General features: G+C 43.3%; 1 protein-coding gene across 2 annotated transcripts in view; it reads left to right on the top strand.

The window, feature by feature from the left end:
• myo6b (myosin VIb) overlaps nucleotides 1-24,603 on the top strand; it is a 51,326-nt gene that overhangs the window by 19,057 nt on the left and 7,666 nt on the right. Inside the window, exons 19-32 of one of the 2 annotated variants that reach the window (XM_085391341.1) lie at nucleotides 806-844; nucleotides 1,013-1,106; nucleotides 1,925-2,055; nucleotides 2,292-2,369; nucleotides 2,483-2,612; nucleotides 5,237-5,327; nucleotides 7,686-7,836; nucleotides 9,116-9,324; nucleotides 15,538-15,616; nucleotides 19,128-19,288; nucleotides 19,417-19,467; nucleotides 21,788-21,891; nucleotides 22,960-23,094; nucleotides 24,182-24,400. In XM_085391341.1, the coding sequence (XP_085247467.1) occupies nucleotides 806-844; nucleotides 1,013-1,106; nucleotides 1,925-2,055; nucleotides 2,292-2,369; nucleotides 2,483-2,612; nucleotides 5,237-5,327; nucleotides 7,686-7,836; nucleotides 9,116-9,324; nucleotides 15,538-15,616; nucleotides 19,128-19,288; nucleotides 19,417-19,467; nucleotides 21,788-21,891; nucleotides 22,960-23,094; nucleotides 24,182-24,400 (1,672 nt within the window). The remainder of the gene's footprint in view (nucleotides 1-805; nucleotides 845-1,012; nucleotides 1,107-1,924; nucleotides 2,056-2,291; nucleotides 2,370-2,482; nucleotides 2,613-5,236; nucleotides 5,328-7,685; nucleotides 7,837-9,115; nucleotides 9,325-15,537; nucleotides 15,617-19,127; nucleotides 19,289-19,416; nucleotides 19,468-21,787; nucleotides 21,892-22,959; nucleotides 23,095-24,181; nucleotides 24,401-24,603) is intronic. The other variant, XM_085391342.1, reaches the window with a different exon arrangement.

The raw sequence follows: 24,603 nt of genomic DNA, 5'->3' as shown, positions 1-24,603 counted from the left end.
GATTTGTGATTTAAAAAAAGTAAACCAACTCTAACATCCAGACCTTTCCTGTGACTTTTCTCCTTTCCACTCTCCTTCTCATCCCTGTTTCCCTTCCTTTATTCAAGGTCCCCCTCTTAGATATCCTCCAGTCTTCCAATTCTTTCCTCTGAGAAATTCTTCCTTGGTGGATAAAGCTGGATAAAGTCAGCTTGAGGTATACTAGAGAGGAGTTAGAAAGCAGGGCTAGTGGAAAGAAATAAAAGAGAGAAGAGATGAGACACTCGGGGTTTCACACAAAAGCGAAAGTACACAACTTTCAAGTGCATTTCTTACGTATCACAGAGACCAAAGTAATACAAGGCTGCTCATGACTTATCTCCCAGCTCCATGTGTTGGGCTGTCTTTTTCGATGAATAAAAAGTGTTTGTGCACCATTTCAAACCTTTACATCATCGCACCATCTTTTCAAAGTCTCTGAGTTTCTGTATTACTAACGTAGCTTCTTTGTCATCATCACTTATTCACCAGATGTGGACTCAAGCACAAGGACTGTGTGCATCTTACACACTATTTTACAAAGAGATAAATAGCTAGATTGTGTTATGGGGAGAGAAAATTAGAAAGATAAATATCCTTTGTTGTAATGATCAGTCTCTTTGCATAAAAGAGATGCACGATATTTACTGTGCTTTGGGTCTTGCTTGACTATATATAACTGCTCCCCACCCTGTACGTATTCTCCAGCATGTGTGTCTTGGCGACCTTCACCACAAATACCCAAAATAAAAAATAAGCATTTCCTTTTGTCTGTTTTAACACACAGACCCAACTGAATCTGCTGCTGGAGAAGCTTCGTAGCACTGTAAGTAAAATTTACATCTCTGTTTCGCCGTCTATTTTCTATCCTTTTTCTCAGAGTCTAAAAACATTATTACAGCCTTTGTGTTTACTGTGCACACAAAATGGATGTTATAAAATGCATTTTGTGTATGTTTGACCAATATTTCCTAATTAGTCTTTGTTTTAACAGGGTTCAAGTTTCATCCGCTGTGTAAAACCCAATCTGAAGATGGTCAACCACCAGTTTGAAGGAGCTCTTATTCTCTCCCAGCTGCAATGCTCAGGTAAAACCAAAACAGTGTTTTGATTAAATAGTTATAATTTATAATCTTTAAGAGAATTAAAATACTTCCAGTTTAGCTCCACTGTTAATGGAAGAGTTTCAACAAGTTAGTCTGACTTGCTCTTTGAAGCACTTCAGATGGTTTCAAGGTGGAAGTGGGATTATGTCAGTGATTGGCTCTGAGCCTTTTTTTATTTGCGGTGGTAATGGGCACAATAACACTTGAAGTCAAGTGGGAGTCTACATGTATTGTGATATTTGCAGATGATATTGTGAAATGTTTAATTCTTCTTGGAGACGAGAAGAATGAACGTCACTAGAAGAAAGACAGATGAGAGGGAGACAGGTGGAATGGTGAAGATAGACGTAAGAAAGGTGGTGTTGTAGTTGTAGTTTAAATATCTGGGATGTTAGTACTCAAGAGAGGGGAAGAAGAGAGTGCAGGAAGGGCGGATTGGATGACAGAAGGACAGCAGCAAGAGTGAAAGGTTTTCTGGATGGTAGTGAGATGTGCTATGGTGTTTGGAGATGGTACTAAAGAAAAGGCAGGAGACCTAGCTGGAAGTGCCCAAGTTACAGACTCAAGATGGTTTGGACATGTACAGAGGAGGGATAGAAAAAATATTTGGGTAAAGGGTGCTGGTGTTTTCAATAATTAATGTCAATATAATCCTGCAACAGCCTTTATGAATGAGAACACATTAAAGTAGATTGTGCTATTGTGCCCCTCTTGGATAGGCATGGAGGTTTTCTCACATACATGCATGGATGATATGTTTTTCTGATTACTTTCTCTCTTTGTGTGTTTCTCATGATTAGGAATGGTGTCGGTGTTGGACCTGATGCAGGGGGGCTTCCCCTCCAGGGCTCCTTTCCATGAGCTTTACAACATGTATAAGCAGTATATGCCGGATAAGCTTACACGGCTGAATCCTCGGCTTTTCTGCAAGGTGGGCTTAAGTTGAATAGTTTTCTGTTTCACTGAAGAAATCCAGCGTCTACAGTCGAGTTTAAACAACAAGCTAATCTGTTTAAAGTAAACCCTAATTAGTTGTGTAATTTGCATTGCAAAAAAAAGCCACACTGACCCACTTGGGAAATGATTAACAAATATAAACAGTTTAGTAGCCTGAAACCCTGCACTTATACGATATTGTTGAGTGATTGAATGTTGTTCTTCTATTAGGCTTTGTTCAAAGCTCTAGGATTGAATGATAAGGACTTCAAGTTTGGACTGACAAGGGTGTTCTTCCGCCCCGGAAAGGTAAAATATTAATGTTGTAGATCATTACATACGAATCTGTTAGCCATAATATCTTCATTAATACTAAATTTGACTGAATTATAACTTGACATTTGGCTGTGTGTGTGCGCCAGTTTGCCGAGTTCGACCAGATCATGAAGTCTGATCCAGACCACCTCGCAGAGCTGCTGAAGAAAGTCAACAAGTGGCTGGTGTGCAGCCTCTGGAAGAAGGTCCAGTGGTGCTGCTTGTCTGTCATCAAACGTAGGTTCATTTCGTGAAGAATTTAAAATAAGTAGCCAACCAGCTTTAGATATGCAAGCAATAATATTTGTAATGTAGTCAAATAATTTCAGTTTTCTTTGTGTTATGTCATTCCTCTGTTTTCGCTGTGGTTTATTTGAAATCATTTACCATCTTTTAAGGAGAATGAACAAACATGAAATTACTGTCGAACATTAGCAGCCTCTTTGTAGCTTAAATAGAGAGTCCCTTTTTGCTGCCGTACACTTCGTCACCTGGGTTTGTGCTTTTACACTGATTTTTCTTTCAGAACATCAAATGAAGCAGCCTCCAGCAAGATTGAATAGTATTCTAAAAGCAGTTCCTTGTACCATTACAGTCAGTGCCAAGCTATTGATTTCCATAATTTAACAAAGTGCAGGCTGGCTTCTGTGTGTATGTGCAAAAGCATAAAATGAAATTACATGGCAGCTATAACAGAACGCTGCCTCTGCTTGACCGCATACTCTGTGGATAAGTGGCCTGAGTAAATTTATACCCCTGGTCCTGGACAATATTTCCTTCCTGTGATTTCAGTGCTTCATCTTATTATCGCTGCTTTGTTTGTGTTGGTGAGCAGGTGAAAGAAAGCCTTTTATAGTGTACTGCTGCTGGTTAATAATAGCTATTATAGTAGTTTGTGCTACGGTGGCTCTGAGAGGCCAAACGGACTGCAACTTCAGAAAACACTTGCAAAAAGAAAAATGCTGCAAAAAGAAAAACGCTGCAAAATTACACAAAACACAACGGAAATGTTTCTGGGGAGACAATAACCTGACGGACCAGTTGCACAAACCAAAACATGTATGTATGGCTGTATCCCAATTCAGGGTCTGCAGCCTTAAAGTACGCAGCCTTAACGGTCCTCAAGGGCCGCGTACTCAAAGACCGCTGAGACCGGAACTGCGAGGCTTGTAGGCTTGTGAAATGGGATGCTCTAGCCTCCGTCGAACTGCCCAGGTTGCCTAGCAACCATGATACTAACAGCTGGAAACGTTTCATACAGCTTTGTTCATTTCTTTCTACATGAGCTTTGTGTGATTTGATAAGTATCTGAGGCTGAGACCACAGGACAGTAAAACATGATTTTTGGGCTTCATTTCTGTGCTGAACAGTCATTTTAAGATTAGCTAGTAAATAACAATTAGCTGATGTTGTTCATGAGACTAAAGTCATCTCACTTTGGTAATGTAAATATAATATGGCCACTATTATAGTTATTATATTAATCATTATTAGTTATTACAGCAGTGAGTTTGAACTCCGTGTCAAATACTGAGCTTCAGTAAAGATTCAAGTTGCAGTTATTTATATTTCCTATCACCCTAAATCTTCACTCAAAGACAAGTATCTTTGACAGTGTATCTATAGATGTATTATATATAAGAGACAAATATTGTTCGTTTAATTTGTTGGCATTATTACATTTGGCTCAATGCTTACATATATGTGTAAAAAGAAAATGTACGAGCTGTGATAACTGTTTCTGATAAAATGAAGAGTAGACTGATATATGAAATATTCCTTTATTGGGTGAGAAAATCAGACCATGTCATAACTGCTTTAAGTCATACAGAATAGATATCAGAGCCTTAAACAGGCTGACTTCTGCTAAATGGGTCAAACTGGCCAGAAAGTATACAAACACATAACATCCTTATAGAATATGATGTAACACTACAGATCAACTTACCTCAGAATATATAAAGCATATAAACAATTACAGCAATATGATGCAACAAACACAGCAGTGCTACTAATCCAAAATACTCAAAGCTTCATAGAACTGAATCAAACATTTGTTTTTAGCTCCATTCTGCTGCTGATACATACTTTAGGTTTCTGAACATTAAACTAGTTGCTGCCTTTCGTAGTGTGTAACTTGAAGGCCCTGAGTACTTTCTCCCACACTGAAAACACTGGGATGATAACATTATTTGAACATTACCTAATAAGACTGATTCAGGACAGACAATTAGTTATGTTAAACTTTTCCAGCAGTCCTTCACAAACAGGGAACAGTCTGTCTATTCTCTCCATCTGTCAGCTGCTGCTGGCTCTTCCTCCTCCTCTTCCTCACACACTGCTGAGATTGTCCTGGTGGATCATCAGGGGTGCAAAGCCTCACAGATGATGTGCAGCAGTGGGTCCCTCAGTCTGTCCTCACTCTGGACAATTGCAGTTGTCACACATGGAAATCAAATGTGTGCAGGATTCAAGCACAAGTGTAACTTATAAATACATGTTCATACTTTTATTGCACAACCAGAGAGAGAGAGTGCAGGACAGACAGACAGGTGGCAGTCTCAGGTGTATACACTGCTACAAAACAGCACAAGAGAAGGAGGATTTAGTGTTTATGTTATTACGAGTGCTCACTCTCAAGGTTTTCTGGTGTTTATCTTTTAAAGTATTGTTTTTACTACTGCATTTCATATTTTATTTGATTCTTCAAAACCTTGTCCTTGCATAACCTATTACTAGAGCAGGATTGTTATGCCACCAAGTACAAAGATGTATAAAAATTATATAGGATTTAAGGTATGCAGTCATTGAAAGTAGGTTTGATTCTATGCTTTGTGAAAAAGTATTTTCTTTCTTTTTAGTTAAGAACAAGATGAGTTACAGAGCTGTGGCCTGCATCAAGATGCAAAAGACTGTCCGCATGTGGTTGTCTAAGAAGAAGCATAAGCCACGGTGAGTCTCCTCCTGTTCCTGGGACCCAGAACTTATACAAGCCCACAAACACATGCAGCATCATTTCTGCTTTTCTGTGCCATTTGCTGTCTTTTTTTCACTTGGCACTCTCAGTTTGCTTTTTCTTGAAACTGGTTCACACTTGGTAGGTTTTGATGGCTTTCCTGTATCAAGCATGTACAAGTTTAAATCAATCTAAAAAGTCATCAGTGGACTGTGGAGAAATGGAGTGTCACTATATGGGAAGTGTCTCACTGTACATGCGTTTTCAGATAGTTCCTTGCAATGAGATTTTGATTGAGAGTGGGTGAGTGGCAGTTTGTGCACAGGAAACGTTTATGCTGGCATTCACACATTTATATCATCAGTTCCACAAAAGAACTGAGAATTGAGTTCATGTTTAATATGCAAATAAAATGAATCCAAAGATGAGGAAACATTCATTGATCTTTTAATTCCTTTCAAGTGCTAAAATGCAAAGGCATCACTTTCTTTTCACATAAATGAGGGATGTAATAAAAGAGAGAATGCAATGAAAACTAAAATGCATTTTCCTCAGTTGGACTAAACAGGGTTATTTTATTAGCGGTCATTAGAATAAAACTCTTATGCTTTCATTTCTTAGTAATATACTCATTTGCAGAGGTGGGACCAAGTCATTGTTTTGCAAGTCTCAAGTAAGTCTCAAGTCTTTATCCTCAAGTCTCAAGTCAAGTCTCAAGTAATGTCAGGCAAGTCAGAGTCGAGTCTCAAGTCACTGGTGTAAAAGTCCGAGTCAAGTCACAAGTCTGAAACTTTGAATTTCAAGTCCTTTCGAGTCTTTAAAAAAAAAAAAAGAAAAAATAATGTTGCAGTTATGCTAAATGTAAATGTTAGACCATGTAATTTTAAAATCTGTGTTTTTCTCAACACATGACAAAATAGTGAACTTAGAAAATATACACAAATTGTGAAATTGCACCTCTTTAAAATGCAGCTCAATTAAACCTAGCTCCAAGAATAATTTTCACCGACAGTTCTGAGATAAGCTGCATGTTATTCTTGGATGCGGTTGTAGGACCAGCTTTAAAATCGCATGACAAAAATATCATACACATTAAAAAAACTGTATCACCAACGTAGCCTGGACAACATTTGCTAGTTAGATGAAGTCAGCTATCTCATCTTAGCATATTTATATGCATATTTATAATCATACGGTTCTTGGAGTGAGTGCATACACTCATGAAGTTTAGTAACTTCAGGTCACTGCAACAAGCCCAGGTACAGTTTACCGACGGATGGGTGCAGGACCTTGAAATGCACCGTGTAGAACGAAAGACCATCGTACGTATCATAAGTTTACCAGTCTCACAAATCGTCGTCATAAATACACATTCCTTAACCGTTTATTAATAGGACCTTTGAGCTCAACGGTAATTAATTAGTAGTGGAAATAATTTCTGGTACCCATCACAGAAATGTAGCAGTGACAATAATATTGTATGCTGTAATCGTACTGGGCAATTAGTGATACAAAAAACCTGTTTTATCCTGTGAATAAAAGTATATGTTTTTGTCAATGTACCATAATAACAGAAGCGAAACGCAATATTGTGTCAGGACAATTCACTATTTATGCACAATAAATAAAGGAGCATAGCGCGACAATTTCTGTTCAGCGCCAGACTTGCTTGTAACCTATATCACCAGTTATGTTATGAAAATGACGTATTAACTACTAAAAAACACTGACCTTCGTGTAAATGCTTGGAGCAGACTAACCTGTGAGCTGGAGGGTTCTGGGACGTTATATTTGATCTTTGAATGGCTGCGATCCAGGCCATCCGTCGCGTCTTTGTTACTTCGGAAACATGGCTTGAACAATTTCTCTTCAACGACGTAATCCGATAACAACCGATCTCTTTACCCGTCAGCTTCTCGTGGCTGTCATGCGACCGGCTATTGCAGTTAATAATACAACAGCTTCTTGACATTTTTGTGTTTCTTTTTATCGCTGTATAACTGATTTCAATTGAAAGCCTGCGTGCGCTAGTACCGCTTGCCACGAGTTCCCAGAATCCTTTGCGGTTCTACCCGTGAATGACGTCACATTTTCAATCTCTATATAATATGCATGTTAAATTTTACATTTGGGGTAAAATATCAAGTCTTTTCAAGTAAACCGGTTCAAGTCCAATTCAAGTCCCAAGTCATTGGTGTAAAAGTCCAAGTCAAGTCACAAGTCTTAGAACATTTTTTCAAGTCAAGTCTAAAGTCATAAAATTAATGACTCGAGTCTGACTCGAGTCCAAGTCATGTGACTCGAGTCCACACCTCTGCTCATTTGTAAGTCTGCATTTTTATCACGGCCCACAGAATCGATGGTATGGTGAAGGTTCGAAACCTGAAGAAACACATGGAAAGGTTCAATGAGGTGGTGAATGGGCTGAAGGAGGGAAAACAGGAGATGGCCAAGCAAGTTCAGGAGCTGGCTGCCGCCATAGATGCTCTGTTAGCGAAGATAAAGGTGAGGACTTTTAATTTTTGGTTCAAAGCATAATACACTCTGAGTTTTCTCTGTATGTACTGTATGTGGGATATTTTGTTCTTTTGAACTATGTATTTTAAGGGAAGATTTTTCAGATCAGATAGATTGTTTGAAGCCTTACTGCCTCATATTTATTGTATATTGCTACCTGCATGCAGACTTTTAGCTCTGTGGCACTGACAGTCTTCTTTTAGACAAAGACCTCATCCTGGAGTTATACACTATAGTCTGTCTTGCAGTGGCCATTCTCATTTTATCCTCCAGAATCAATATTTTCACTCACCTGAGGATAAAAAGAAGAGCTTGTAGAGCAAGATTCTTCTTCTCTCCAATAATTTAATTTAGCGGGGTTGTTTTTCTAAATGATTGGACTTGGCTATTGAAATCCCAGCCCTCCCTGTGCAATAAACACCCACCTTATTGGACCCTCTAGGTACAGCAAATCATCCAGATATCTGGGCACTGTATTCTCCAGTAGTTTTGATTTTCTCTTTGGTAGTGGCCTGTATCTAATTAACAAGTTAGAGAGCTCATAGGTTCCTTGAAGTATCCTGACTCACACTAAAGAACCATTGACTCCTAGCTCTTTCTCCCCCCTCTATCCAAATAAGCCACTCCGCCCTCCTAATGTTGATTTGTTAGCCTATTAACACCCCTGCTATTGACACTTACGGTGTTCTAAGTATGTAGAAGTTGTTTATGGCACGACATCTCGTTGTGAATAATGCATGAGATGCCAGTGCCTGTCAATCAGACCATTGTACAATAGGGACAAGACCTTGTCATCTTCCCTCCCTGTGATGCTGTTAGTGGCTCATTCTTATGAATGTGCACAATATGGTGACCTCTTCTCCCCCTGCTGATTGTCTGACAAGTGCGTGGAGAAGTGAGCATTGTGGCTGTGGCACTCAAGTGACACGTACACACAATGTCAGTCAGTGTCTAACTTGTAGCCACATGGGATGGTTGTGCTATGGAATCAGAAAAGTGTGGCAAGTTTGGGCATTTGTGACTCTTCTTTATGATTCAAATTCAAATCAGCACAGGGCATATTTTCATTCTAGCACACTCATGCTAGCCTGCTAACATCCTATCGGCATTTGATCAGTTTTTAATACTGATAAATACATTGTGAGAGCCATGTTTGAACTCCACTCAGACCTGAGGCCCAAAATCTGATGGTTGAACAGCAGAATAAAGACATGTATTTCTACTTTATCCTTTCCAATCATCCTTTGCTGTTTTGTTGAACAACTAGACCACACTGATGACCAGGAAGGAGATTGACACGGAGTATCAAGGACTGGTGAAACGTTCAGAGCAGCTGCTTGCTTCCATGCAAAAGAAGAAGCAGGAGGAAGAAGAGAGCGAGAGGCTGAAATGCATCGAGGACGAGATGGAGAAAGAGAGAAAGAGCAGGGAGCAGGAAGAGCAGCGACGCAAACAGGAGGAAGAAGAGAGACGACTGTAAGTGCTAAGTGCAAAATTACTAGTATATGTGTTTGTGTATAATGTACAGTGATTCTCCTAGTATTGCCTTGGGAGAAACAAACTTTTATCCCCTACTCCACACCAAGAAACCAGAAGAAGAAAAACTAACAGTCTAATTTACGTCCACTCATTTCATACAGAGTGGAGTACAAAGAAGAACAGTTGGGTAAAGTGCAGACAATGTTTCAATTGGCCAAAAAAAGCATAAGTGCAATAAAAGCTGCAGGGAAGCTAGTCCTGCACAGAGCTCTAACAGCTCTCCTGAGAAGCACAGATAAAACGCTGCAAGGTTAGATGTAAAATAAATATGTTCAACTCCACTCAATCGTTTAGCAACCAAAATGTGATTATTAAACACAGTTTTAGTGTAAAACGGTTAGTTATGTCTATAACTTCTGTTCCCTGAAGGAGAGGAACGAGGTACAACACATAAGTATGGGATATCACGCCCTCGCGTGTCCTGGCTGAAGAAACCTTTATTCACGCCTTTACGGCAGATGACGTGTGATGACACGCGCAAGGCCCCGCCCGCACATATAGCCGCTGCCATCACCGTCATCCCTCAGTTCGATAGCCGCTCTTCACCGAGCCAACTGCTCAGTGGGGCCACCCTGTGTTGTACCTCGTTCCTCTCCTTCAGGGAACAGAAGTTATAGACATAACTAACCGTTCCCTTTCAGTCGATTCACTCGGTACAACACATAAGTATGGGACCTATATACACGCCCCGCAGAGCAGCCACCGAACCGGAACGGGACCACCACATCCTTAGTGAGTGGTAGACCCAGCAGAAAGGACAGCATGAGCCACCGAAGGGGCTGTAACGTCCAACCGATAAAACCGCACAAAAGTGTGCGGCGACGCCCAATTAGCCGCTGCACAAATATCAGCCACAGGCACCCCTCTAAAAAGAGCCCATGAGGTCGCCATCCCCCTGGTGGAATGAGCTCCCACCCCGTGGGGCAACGCAAAACCTCCGGTGCTGTATGCCAGCGAGATAGCTTCTACAATCCAGTGGGACAGCCTCTGTCTGGACAGAGCTCTACCTCTATTCGGATTAGCGAAGCAGACAAACAACTGGTCACACAAACGCACATCCCGAGTGCGCTCAATGTAGGTGCGTAGCGCACGCACCGGACAAAGAGAATGCACCCTCCTCTGCTCCTCAGATTCAAAAGGAGGGGAGCAAAAGCTCAGCAACTCAAACTCCATTGAACTATAAGATGCAGGCATGACCTTGGGAAGATAGGCGGCATTCGGACGCAATACGACCTTGCGGCCATCAGGAGAAAACTGCGTGCAGGCAGGATGCACAGACAGCGCATGAAGGTCCCCCACTCGCTTCGCCGAGGCCAAAGCGAGAAGTAATGCGGTCTTATACGAAAGAAGTTTCATATCCACCGACTCAACGGGTTCAAACGGAGGGCCACAAAGGGCCTCCAGCACCAAAGACAAGTCCCAAGCCGGGACACTGGACTTAAGCACGGGCCTCAGCCGGCGAACCCCTTTCAGAAAACGCACGGCGAGGGGATGCGCACCTGGTGTCACCCCGTCAAAACCGATATGACAAGCAGATATAGCCGCTAAATAAACCTTGATCGTCGAAAACGAAAGGCCTTTATCCAACAGCTCCTGCAGGAATGTCAAAACATCCACAATAGAGCACTGAAATGGGAGAGTGTGGCGGTCCTGGCACCATCGCTCGAAGGCTCGCCATTTGTAAGCATACAAGCCTCTAGTAGACGAGGCCCTGGCGCTCTGAATCGTCGCTACCACACTAGGTGGCAGACCCTTAGCAACCAAGTTTAACCTCTCAGCAGGTAAGCATGAAGGTGCCACAGATCCGGGCGCGGATGAAACACTTCCCCCCCCGCCTGAGAGAGGAGATCCCTGCGGAGAGGAAGCTGCCAAGGACTTGCTGCAAGCAGGCTGATTATTTCTGCATACCACGACTTCGCGGGCCACCAAGGGGCCACCAGGATCAGAGAGAGGGAATGCCGACGCACCCTCTCCAGAATTGGAGATATCATTTCCACTGGGGGAAATGCATACAGGAGCACGTCTGGCCATTGGTGCGCTAGCGCGTCCAAGCCCAAGGGTGCATCGTGGTCGATTATGGAGAAGTACAGGGGGCAGTGAGCATTCACCCTGGAAGCAAAAAGATCTATTTGCGCCTCGCCAAATAGATCCCAAATCTGAGCCACTATTGAAGGGTGTAACCTCCATTCTCTCACCAGAGGACCCCCCCTGGAGAGAAGGTCCGGCCCCAGGTTCAGGTGGCCCGGGACATGGGTGGCTCTTAGAGTCAGAAAATGAACACTGCACCATAACAGCAGAGAGCGAGACAGCTGCAACAGGGGAAGAGAGCGTGTTCCTCCCTGCCTGTTTATATAAGACACCACTGTTGAATTGTCCGTCCTGACTAAGACATGCTGGCCCTGCAGGACTGGACGGAAACGCTTTAGAGCTAAGAACACTGCTAACAGCTCTAAGTGGTTGATGTGCAGCTGGCACTGAGCCGCGGACCAGATCCCTCTCACTGACGCACCCTCGCACAGCGCTCCCCACCCACTTAGGGAAGCATCTGTGGACACCACCTTGCGAAACAACACCCTCCCAATCCGAGAGCCCTGGTGCAGTAGCCCGGGCTCCCTCCAAGGACGGAGAGCTAGCATGCAAGACGCAGTTACCGGCAGCCTCCTCCGGAGGTGACGCGAAGCACACAAACGGTGAGAGAGAGTCCAGCGTTGAAACGCTCTCATTTTCAACAGCCCAAGCGGCACTACGGCGATCATAGATGCCATCATGCCCAACAAGCGCAATATCGTCTGGAAACGCAGTCTGCGTCCCAGCTGAAATTGAGCGAGGCAGCGATGAAACGCGGCCACTCTGTGCTCTGACAACCGTGCGCGGCTGGAAAGAGAGCATATTTCCAGACCGAGAAAAGCGATCTGTTGACCTGGGATTAGCGAGCTCTTCTGAAAGTTCACAGAGAACCCCAGTGTCTGAATGTGTGACAGAACCCGCGACAGCTGCGTCTCCGCCTGTTCTCTGGAGCAAGCCACGAGAGCCCAGTCGTCCAGGTAGGCCAAGATGCGGATGCCCCTCTTCCTGAGGGGCGCTAGCGCTGCCTCGGCACATTTCGTAAAGGTGCGGGGAGCGAGCGACAGCCCGAACGGCAGCACTAGGTATTCGTAGGCTACGCCCTCGAATGCAAACCTCAGAAACTGCCTGTGTTTCGGGTGTATAGCGACATGAAAATAAGCATCTGTTAGATCGATTGTCGCAAACCAATCTCCCGGGCCGACTGCACTCAGGAGCTGTCTGAGTGTTAGCATCTTGAACCTGTACGTTCGCAGGTACGTGTTCAAGACTCGCAGGTCGAGGATGGGACGAAGCCCTCCCCCTTTCTTCGGAATGACAAAATAACGGCTGTACCAACCTTTGTCCGTCTCCGAAGCGGGGACCACCCGTATTGCTCTCTTCTGTAATAGCGCCTGTATTTCCTCTCTGAGTACCAAGGCTGCCTCGGGGTTGACAATCGTGTTCACGACTCTTTGGAAACGAGGCGGCTTGACCCGGAACTGCAACCGGTAACCCATGGCAACGGTTTGCAGCACCCACGGAGAGGGGGCGCAAGCGCGCCACTGAGGGAAGTGAGCAGCCAGCCGGCTGGCCTGCAGCACTGACGGCGGGGCGCCGTCGCCCCCCAGTGTGTCTGCAGGGGACTGCATCCCCTGCCTGACCTGGCTCATTTCGCCTGCAGGTTGAGCATTTGAGATTGTTTGAGAGTAAACAACACTCTTTATTGATTGCAACATGGGAACATGTACATTTATACATTTTGTTGGGTGCACCTTTTTCGGGGCATAACAATGAAAAACAGCGGGAACACTCGATGTGGTCGCTTGAACATTCAACACATCTGAACCGTGTGCAGGGGTTATGTGCTTGGGAGACCGCGATAGGGAAGTGCAGCGCCTTCTGGGGCTGACAACCTGAACAGAACTTAAGCGGCACCTCTTGTGCGGCAACAGAGGGGTAAGAGCAGCGTCTCCCTGCTGCCGGATCCCTTCCCCACTCGCAATCACAGCTAGGAGGGCTGAGGCTTCTTCCTCCTGGGCGTCGGGTCCCGTCGGGGGCCCGGGGGAGGGCCTTTGCCCCAGGCCGACTGGCGTGGAGCTCGGGCCGGAGTACGTGCTCTCGCCGGCGGCCCTCCCACTCCAGCAGTGGGCGCCGGTCTCTTGCCAGCTGTCAGAGGAGCGGCGGGCCTGTGAGAGCTAGCAGTGGGCTTGGGCTGGGGCTGGCGTCTGGGGATGATGTCGCGCAGAGCTTCCGTCTGCTTCTTCCTCAGATCGAATCTAGCCTGAATGGCTTCAAGTGAATGTCCGAATAACCCAGCCGCAGACACTGGTGCGTCCAGATACACAGCTCTGTCTCTATCAGGGACGTCGGAGAGGGTCAGCCACAGGTGCCTCTGCGCCACCACTGTCGAAGCCATCCCTCTGCCCAGGGAGAGCGCTGCACAGCGAGACGCACGGAGGATGTAATCCGTGGTGACTCTAACCTCGTTAAGAAGAGGTGACAGCGGGCTGTCCTCCGGAACCAGCGATCCAAGCTCCGCCAGGCACATTGCTTGGTACGTCTGGAGCATGGTGACGGAACTCATGGCTCGAGCGGTGCCGGCCTGAGCCCGATAAATCTTCTCCAGCTGCGAGGCCGAGAATCTGCAGTGCTTGGACGGCAGAGTTGCGGGGCCACCGACACCATGGTTATGGGACGGGGCCAGATAAGCAGCCAGAGACGGCTCCATAGGGGGTGGGTTAGCTAAACCAGCTCCCTCGGCGCCGTCCAATTCCATGTACTGTCCATAGCCGGGCACAGTGACGCGGGTAGACAGAGGTTTGTCCCATGACGCTGTTAGCTCGCAGAGAAAGTCTGGGAACATGGGGAGGCAGTTTTTGGCCGTTGCGGGCTCCGGTGGAAGGAAAAAACCCGCAAACCGCGACGGCTTCCGAGCTGGTGGAGGAGAGGGCCAGTCCACCTGCAGCTTCTCAGCGGCACGGCGAAACAGGGAGAAAAGAGAGGTGTCATCGTGGCCGACCGGCGCAGCAGCGGCGGCATATTGGGTCGACAATGAGCTCTCCTGCTCATCCTCCGACAAACCATGGATATCCAGGCCGATGTCCAGCACGTCATCGTCTTCCTGGGGAGCGCTGGCGGGCTTCAACCCAGGCTGAAGCCCGTCAGCGCTCCTGCATGGTTCCGGTCCGTCATCGGCTAACCCGTCAACGTATTCCATGTGGTCAGCCCAGCTAATCGCGGGGACATCGACCTGAAAATTTTCGTCTTCGGACTCGGACGAAGCCGGGGCTCCAGACTCGGAAAGAAGAGGGTCATGCCGTGCGACAGCCGAGCGTCCCAGCACTCTTTCCACAAACGTCACCCGTCTTTCCAGGGTCGAGCGTCGGAGCTGGCGACAAAACGCACAAGCTTCGGGCTCCGTCAACGCTCTCCTAGCGTGGACGATCCCCAGGCAGACAGGGCAGGCATCGTGCTGGTCGCTGTCGTGCAAAGAGAAACCACATCCCTGAGGACAGGGGCGAACAGAAGATTTCTGCTTTGCTCGCTTCGGTTTGGAGTCCATTCCCAAAACGCAAAGCGAAACGCTGCACAAGAAAAACTTGAAAATAGCGCTCCGCGGGCAGCCTACGCACCAGCTGGGCGGTGGAGGCTAACACCAACAGGGGCAGTTAAGCTAGGTTCAAGTTGGCAGACAACGGAGCTAACTAGCAGTAGCTAGCTAGCCCAACTCAGCAGAGGTGTTCTCAGCGAGGTGAAGAGCGTAAGAACTGAGGGATGACGGTGATGGCAGCGGCTATATGTGCGGGCGGGGCCTTGCGCGTGTCATCACACGTCATCTGCCGTAAAGGCGTGAATAAAGGTTTCTTCAGCCAGGACACGCGAGGGCGTGATATCCCATACTTATGTGTTGTACCGAGTGAATCGACTGAAAGGGAACAACTGTGACTCAAAAGACAATAAAAGACAAAAGTGGGGTCTGTGCTTCACTGATGTGGCACACTGGCCTCTAGAGCAATCAGCCTGGGGAGGAAACATTTTTTGACACTTTCAGAAATGTTGTTTTTAGTAAATATTCTGATTTTCCTTTTTGTCTCAACATTTTAGGAAAGCAGAGATGGAGCTGAAAAGAAAGCAAGATGAGGAGGACAGAAAAAAGAGAGAGGAAGAGGACAAGGCCATGCAGGTTTGGAAAATTTCCCCATTGAATACTTCTGTGCTCTTCTGTTGAAAAGTAAAAACGTAAAAATTGGAAAACTAACAACTACTAACTTCTTCAAAATTCTACTTTAACTCCACTGAATGAATTTAATGAAAACCTTGCAGTTTTATTTAAGCTTCTTATAAATGACCTGCACTCCACTGCAGTGGCAGACAATTTCAGTCCTTGGATTAAAATAAAAAATAGTGCTTTACTGGTTGCACTCATAGAATCGTGTGAAAAGACAATTTTCACAGTCCTATGAAAAATTAAGTCCTGCCTGTGATTCAGTTGCTTGTGTAATAATTTGAAGTAACCCTTTTCAGTATGTTTTTGTCTGTCTCTCACATCGCCGTAGAGGAATTTTGGCCCACTCATCTATACAGCATTGCTTCAGTTCATTGAAGTTTACAGGCATTCATTTTTGCACAAATCACTTAATGTCCCGCCATGGCATTTCAATCAGATTGAGCTCTGGGCCATTGCAACACTTTGATTCTTTTCTTTTTCATTTTGTTGTAAATTTGCAGCTGTGCTTAGAATTATATCCCTGGTGTATGATCTAGTTTGGGCCATGCTTTAGCTGTAAGGTAGATGGTTTCAGATTTTACCCTAGAATACTTTGAAATAGAAAGGACTTCATGATCAACTCAATGACTGCAAGGTGTGGATATGAAAGAAGCTCTAAGGCTACGTTCACACTGCAGGCGAAAGCGCATCAAATCCGATTTTTTTGACCCTATGCGACCCATATCCGATCATTGTATGACAGTGTGAACGGCACAAATCCGATATTTTCAAATCCGATCTGGGTCACTTTCCTATGTGGTACTGAATCCGATACATATCTGATGTTTTAGAAAGCGACTGCTGTTTGAATGGTCATGTCGCATTAAATCCGTCTTTTACGTCACTGAAACAAGACAGATGCCGATTATCAGCGCCAGAGAAGACATCATGAACGCTTTCTGGCCATTTAGTGTAGATGTCAGTGAAACTGTTAGGAAGACAACGTTGGAGAAACGTGAACATTTTATTTGTACTGTATAATCTGCAGATTCTGACAGAAATCTGCAGCTATCCTTTGAAGCACCGCTCCTCTCTAAAACAGCAATAAGGATCACTATTAGGCCATATGTAAATAACAAAATAACCTTATAACTTTAAGTAAAATTGGGAAACGTAAAGTCCGAAACAAGTCTTCATTTTAAGGGCCATCAGTCAAACAATACTGTTTGGTCTGGGTCTGAACAGAGCGCATTGTGTGTGACGTCTTCTTTTGCACATGCGGGCCGCTTTGAGGGTTCACACTAGAGCGCGTTTGCTGTCACATTTTATTTGTAGTGTGAACAAGCAGACAAAAAAGTCGGATTTGATCAAAAAATCGAAATTGAGCATTAAGACCTGCAGTGTGTACGTAGCCTAATTGTCTCCTCTCCACCAATGTGCTTGAGAGTTGGTATGAGGTATTTATGCTGATATGCTATGTCTGGGTTTTTGTGCCAAATATGGAGCTGTTCATTATGTGCAAACATAAGATTATTTGGCTCAAACTTAATTATTCCAAAATAAAATTTGGTGGGAGGTCCACTCCTGGAAGGTTTGTGCTGTTGTGTTAACACACACCTGAATGCTCCAGACAAAGACAAAGCAAAATGCTAAAATCGCTGCTTTCATAGAAGTGCTCACAATTCCTAATGATCAGTTAATGAGATGCATTTGATTAGTATCACATGGCTGCTACTTATGCTCTTAATTCCTATAGAAGCTGTAATGGTTACTTAGTTTTTCACTGAGTGAAAACTTCTTTTTCACACAACTGTGTAATAAACAGAGCAATATATCGGCTTCACCTTAAAAGCCTATTTTTAATATTTGATTTCGAGCAAAGGTGTTAAAATTGACAAATTACACACCTAAAGCGGTGTACCTCCAAATAATGTAGCTCCAAAGCCATTGAAATGGCTCTAATGTTTCCCCTTGCTGGCAAATGCTGCCTACAGCTGTAACATTTATTTGCTGTTTGGTGTCCTACAGCAACAGCTGGGTCATGACATTGGTTGGACTCCCAGTGGATTACCCACAGGGTCTTGACTGATGACTCCACTTCTGCCTGGTTTCTGTTAACTAAACTAGTTAATCCCACCTTGTTCTGTCCAGTGTTTTATTATCATGCCCCTTAATCTCATCTCCACTTTGCCACCTTTTCCAGCTCTATGTGTTTGCTGATTTTTGTTTCAGTACTGTTTATCCGTTCTCTCCTCTGACCTTGATGCTACACCATTTTTTTTTCTTTTTCAGTTCTATTTTTATATCTCACCTTTCCTTACTTTTCATGTCTAAAGCCGCCCTGACCCATCCTCCCATTTTTATTCACCCCAGTCCAGTTGGACATCTGTATGCACTTTTTTCCCTAGAAGTGAGACCAGGCTGTCATAAGCCACATGTCCAAGAACACTGTTTGGAAAACTGGTTTGATCCACAGCTCAGACTTCAACAGTAAACTTTCCATGGGTGTCTGCTGTGACTTTCATAGAATTTGGCTTTATGTTCTCTGCTATTTTCAGCCATGACAAAGCTTACCCTAGCACAATATCCTTCACTTCAATTCTGCAGAGCTTATTTTCTTGAAGGAACACCGCTCAGACAAAAACTTCCCATGTGGTGTTCCTGTAGTTCGCTGTTGTATAATGAATATTTTTCAACACAAATAACTTTGGTAATTTCTGCAGCCATTTCCTTTTCCTTTTTCTGTCTTTCTTTTTTTTAACTTGGTGTTTCTTGTGAAATGAATGAGGGTGTCAGTCAGTGCCTCATTTTACAAACAATACATTCAATTTGGTATATTCAGGAAACATTGTCAAAATCCCGAGGACAGTGCCAAAGAGTATGTATTGTTTCGGGTGTTCTCCAGTCGAGTTTCAGCCCTCGTGCTTCACTCTGGTCATGTAACACAGCTGCCACCCTACAATATGAATAATGCAGTATATTCTCACCTGGAGAGGTATTCATATTTAAAGCTCCTCAGAGAAAAGTATGCAATGAGGACTTCATTAGAGGCTTTCTATAATAAGACACAGGAGAAGAATGCACACTATGCAGCCTATATACATGAACATTTATTGATTTGTTGATTTATGTTACAGCTTTCTCTTAGCTAGTTAAAATGAAAAAATGAACACATAAAAACCTGGACTTTGAATTTGGGTCAAGTCTATAAAAATCTCCCAACTTTTGAATGTTTCTCAGTTGTTTGCTTTGTTCTGTCTAGACAAATAACCACTAAAGCTTTATTAGCAGCCCAAAAGGGGGATAAATAAGTCTAATCAGGCTTGGGCACATTGGGCAAACACATCTCTGTGCTGTCTGGTATATAATAGTATTATAATATAATTAGTATTATAGTATTTTGACTGGAGCTAGGTTTATCGACACATTAGGCAGATGAATTAAGTACTGTGTTACGATACTTTTGTGTTTATGTGTCCGTTTACAGGCCGAGCTTGAAATCCAATTGGCTCAGGAACGTGAGGAGCAGGCCCAACGTGCTGCCGTACTCGAGCAGGAGAGAAGAGACAGGGAGTTAGCCATGAGAATCGCTCAGAATGAGGCCGAGCTCATAACTGATGAAAGCCAGATGGATGCAGCTCTGCGCAGGTAATGTATATGTAAAGCACAGTGCCCACATTTGCATACAGATGTATTCTGTACACAGTAAATAAGCACTATTGACGTCAGTTTGCTTGTGTAACTGCCTTTTCTCCTGTTGCTGTGTTTTCTCCCAGTGATGAGTTTTTTTCAGATCTTCCTATCTCTTCATCCTCAGCCAGAGCCATGTAAGATATCAGCGCAGCTTTCCGTAACTGCCAGTGTCCAAGTGTACCTAACACCAGCAGTAGTGATTCACTCACTAACTCCCTTACTCGCTTAATTGCTGTCGTAGTCCTGAATCGCTAAGTCGCTTAAAATATCTGCAAGATTATAGCAATGATGCAAAAACAACACACAAATCTGTAATCCTTATTCTGAAAAAAACGCTCCAGTCTAATTTTTTGATGATCTGCATGATTGCTTTTTCTTTTACAAAAGCAAATTTTAACACGAATCAGAAGATAATTCATTATATGTAATCATAATTACCCATAAATTAATATGGCACACTAAATCATCAGTGTCAGATGAGCGCAGTATCGGATCTTTTTGTTTCTGCAGGGGTTAAACCATGACTGCAGCCTTCATAGTGCTGGTGTACCACACAGACTGAACATACTGTCCTCAGCGATGGGTTCGGATTTGCATGCATACAGTAGTTTATAATTTTGTGGCAGTATGACTTACTCCACTGTCGCTCTGTATTCTAACTGGTGGTGTCAGCGGCTCTTAACAAACAAAGTTTTCAATGGTAAAAAAAATTGGACTGTATTAATTCTCTAGTTTTGAGAGTGTTTTCAGTTAGAGAAGTTTAACCAAAATATGATATATCCTTCCCAAAATGTTTAATACTAATATAAAATTTTTAGTACTCAAACAAGCTGTATTCAAAATCACGCTCTCATTCACTTTTCACTCTTTCTATATGAGGACACTTAGTATCTTTGTGTAGCTACAGAGCAGGAAACTGCATTTTGAGGTTATTTGCGGGAACAACTGCACATCCCATGTAAAAAAGGGAAGTGGAAAACAGATCCATTTACATAAACTGCTGAAAGTTTAACAGTTCTATCTCTGCTCTCCTTATACCTCTAAACCTTGTCCTAAATAAAGCTCGGGTGTTTCAGATACAATATGCATCACTGTATTTCTGCAGCTACATTGTGTTTAATGTTAGGAGAAAGCATTCAATAGCCTATGCACGCTTTTACCTGTAGTTTTCAGTGAGCACAAATTACATTGGATCGAAAAGCTTCTTATGTCAGCGCTGGCTCCAGAGCCCATGTTGTAGACTCTAAGTATTCCTGTAAGTCAGGTGACCTCTGGCAACCAACTAGAGGAAGAGAGACACATGTTTTGCATGTGCCTAGCACAGAGATTAGGCCGATTTTGTGCAGTAGAGGTAAGCACATTGGCTGGCATGGCCGACTTAGTAGCTAAAGAATATTGGAAAGATCACAGCCTCCTTCTGTCTTCCTTTTCCTGAATGGGGAATGGGATTCATTTCACATTTACGTTCTGCCAGAAGCAAAACCCCGGGCATCACATCCTTTCCACAGCTTTTTTTTCTCTCCGCAACAGAAGTAAAACCTTTTTTCCTCTGGTTTATCACCATTACACACTGGCACGCGCCTCAGCCAGCACTGGTCATCATCCCAAATCAGTTTAATCTTTGCAGTCTGTGTGAATCTTAAATGGTAATGGTAATTTAGTAAATGATTCATAGATCAGCAATCCTCTACCCAGAGACAGTAACAGTTGTGCCAACTGTAAATAGAGGAGACAAATCCTTTGTATTATTGAATTAGCTGCCTATACTCAGCAGGGAAGCTGGAGACATGAGATAAGAGCTCTGCAATAGTCTGTTAAGTAGCTAAAACACCATCAATTGCCATTAGTTGACTTAGTAGTTGTTTATTAAAGCAGTGCACAGTTACACTTTGTTTTTCATTCATCTCTCTTTTTTTTACATAAATTTAAATACACTCAAAGTTCCACAAGAAATATTTGGTACAAAAGCTCTTCCACAACGGAGTGGAATTCCGTGGAATTTAAAAACAGGCCACAGAGATGTGGACAAACTGTGCTCTTTAGCTCCCCTGCTGTCTGGCTCCTAATGTGAATTTTAACAGCTGAGACAATGAGGAAGGTTTATAAGAAGTGAAGTGATTGTTTCATTTTTTCACTAAGGTTGGTATCCTTAATAAATCTGCTGGTTGCAAATGTTCACCCATTCTTTCTGCAATTTAAACATTAGATCTTAGTAATTTTTTATATATTTTTTAAAGTACATATGTAATTTTTTTTCATTATTTTCTGATTTATTGTTAAAAGTAGCTTTTTCTGTTTTGACACAGCCCTAAAATGTTAAACCTGAATCATATTTGAAAGTAACAACTCCCAATCCCTTGATAGTCCCACCTTGTCACACTTACCTGTCTTCACACTCACCTTCTTTTTCTTTTTTGCTCCCTCTCGCCCCCGCTCATCTGCTCCTTGCCATAGGGGTCCTCAGGTGCAGGCAACCAAAGCTGCTGCTGGTGTGAAAAAGTACGACCTTAGCAAGTGGAAGTATGCTGAGTTGCGAGATGTCATCAACACATCCTGTGGTGAGAAATCCTCAACCTACCCAGTTTCACCTCACTCAAAAAACAGTGTCTGCACATTGACTCGACCGTCAAATGCACATTTAGTTATTAAAGCCCTGATTGAAGGTCGCTTTTTTCAGTGGAGGCTTCATCACAAAATTATTTACAGTTTTCAGCCCCCACATTAAATAATTCTGCATCAGCTCATGTTTTGGCCATTCTGGTACACAAAACCATGGGGTACCATCTCTCTCTGCACACGCTTTTCATCTGCACTCTCAGTCATTCCTCGAGTTGCCAAAGTGGCTGTTAAAAAGCTAAAACTGCAGCTGTAGAGAGTGAGAACACAAGATGTCTTCCCTGCAACGTAAAAAAACCCAATGTGAGGATGTTCCCACAGCTGCTATGGCTCATCGACTTGTTTTTTACTGTTAGAGAGAGAGGAAATTATCATCATTATGGAGGATGGCTGACTTTTACTCTTTCTAGTCATTCCCAGCCAACCTTCTTCTCAGTCAGCATGAAAAGCAGATGCCTTTATGCCAACGTCTTTATAACTGTCACTGTATACAGTACTCTGATCAGTGTTAGGCACTCTGATATCCCCGATGGGATTCCAAGGACATCTGGCTAATTTGTGGAACCCATTTGCTTTGATGGGATCGGTGGTGTTACCAACAAAAAACTCTGCTTTAAAACTGACTGATTATAGCCCGATGCTCACTAAAGGCGCTGTCGGTTTTGAATGTTTTCTTCACTGAGATGGCATGCTGCACCCTAAAACACAGACATGCACACACAATGTTTTCTGGAAATAGCAGTTCAATTTTTCAGTCCTGGCATTATGAAACTGTTGGCAGCCAACTAGTTGCTGGATGTCTTTACTGGTTCTTAAACTATATAAAATGGTAATTTGCGACTTATCTGTTCCAGATTTGGATTTTATGTTGAAAAACAGAAGATAGATGTAGATTAAACCAGCCTGTGTTAAATAAAAATAGGTGCTCATTCTTCTCTCTTTCATTCTTCTGCCAATTTGTGATTGTTTTGATTTCATGCATGCTTACTGATGCTATGTTGTGGGGACAGACATTGACCTGCTGGCAGCCTGCAGAGAGGAGTTTCACCGTCGTCTGAAGGTCTATCATGCATGGAAATCCAAGAACAAGAAACAAAATGATGACGGGAGCGATCTGAGGGCTCCTAAATGTGTCACTGACTATGGTTAGTAAAGGATATTGTGTTCTGTTGCTTCATAATTCCACTAAGTGTGCTGTAGTGGTTTACACATTTGAGTAACAAGGTTCCCATTTTGTTCCCAAGAGGAGACACAAATCTGTTTGGAGTGCATCAAGAAGGACATCTAGCATAAAAATCTTCCAAATCAAATATGCAGATCTACCTGTTGTGGCGACCCCTCGACAATAAGGGAGCAGCTGAAAGTTGCTTTAAACATGAGCATAAATTTGCACCCTCCCATACGCTGTATATGAGTACTGTAATAAACAGTCACTAATGCAAATCTTACTGCAGGTTATTTTCTCCACCTCAGCCCTTCACTTTTATTGGCAGAGACCCGCCTGTGTGACCTGCACACAGATAACCTGCCTATGTTTTCCAACACTCAGTTAACAGATGAAATGCCAAGGCCTAAACATTCAGCCACCTTCTGTCCGACTCTGTCAAAAATGGGTGTTCTAATTAGCAAATAATTGCCAGCCATGTTGCTAGTATGACAGCTTGCTTTCCTTCTCAATTCAACCGAGCATACTCTGTGCCACAAAACACAAACAAGTGTTACTCTGCTCCTTGAAAGCTCACACTCGTACTACATTTGTCTTCCTGTTCATTTCAAAAACAAATATTCGATTGTGGACAATGGGAACATTAGATGTTGTTTCTAATTTTACTATATTTTCTTGCCTTTCTCTTTTGATATGATGGCTCTTAAAAGCTTTACTTTGTTTCTTTATATTTGGATCCTGATTTTGGCCTGTACTGATGTAGCAGGGGTCGTATTTGAGACCACTTCATAAAAGGCTAAAAGCTGCTTTCCCAGCCTTTCCCTGTAGTGTTTACATGGGGCATCCCTGTTCCTTTTTGATCTTGTATGTTTTAAAAGCTGTATTCTTTGTTTCCTGTCCCACTCAGCATGTTCTCGTCTTTTACCAAAGCTAGTACAAAGCTACATTAATATAAGCCAAAATAACAGGTTCTTTGTTGTGAATACTTAAAGCTGTTGCCGTGAAAGTACAAAACCATCTCCTCTACTACTACTAATTTTTCTAATGATTGCACTGTGTCACTACAGCTGAACAGAACCCAGCTCCTCTGATGACGACCCAGCATCAAGAGGTAGCCATGAACCGGCAGCAGCGTTATTTCCGCATTCCTTTTATCCGACCCGCTGACCAGTACAAGGATCCCCAGAATAAAAAGAAGGGCTGGTGGTATGCCCACTTTGATGGGCCCTGGATAGCCAGACAAATGGAGCTTCATCCAGACAAACAACCCATCGTGCTGGTCGCAGGTGAGTCAACAGTTTTATTTATTTTTATTTATATATATATATATATATATATATAAATATAAATTAGGGGTGCAACGATATTCGTATCGATATTGAACCGTTCGATACAGTGCTTTCGGTTCGGTACGCATATGTATCGAACAATACAATTTTTTTCAATTTTTTTTTTTTTTTTTTTTTTTTTTTGTGTCCCGTTTGGATCT

The sequence above is a fragment of the Rhamphochromis longiceps genome, linkage group LG19 (assembly GCF_057381845.1).
Source record: "Rhamphochromis longiceps isolate RC_006_pf linkage group LG19, R_longiceps_female_GT1.1, whole genome shotgun sequence".
Taxonomy (NCBI): Eukaryota; Metazoa; Chordata; class Actinopteri; order Cichliformes; family Cichlidae; genus Rhamphochromis; species Rhamphochromis longiceps.
The sequence above is the reverse complement of the archived record's forward strand: the minus strand, read 5'-3'. Positions and strand labels throughout refer to the sequence as shown.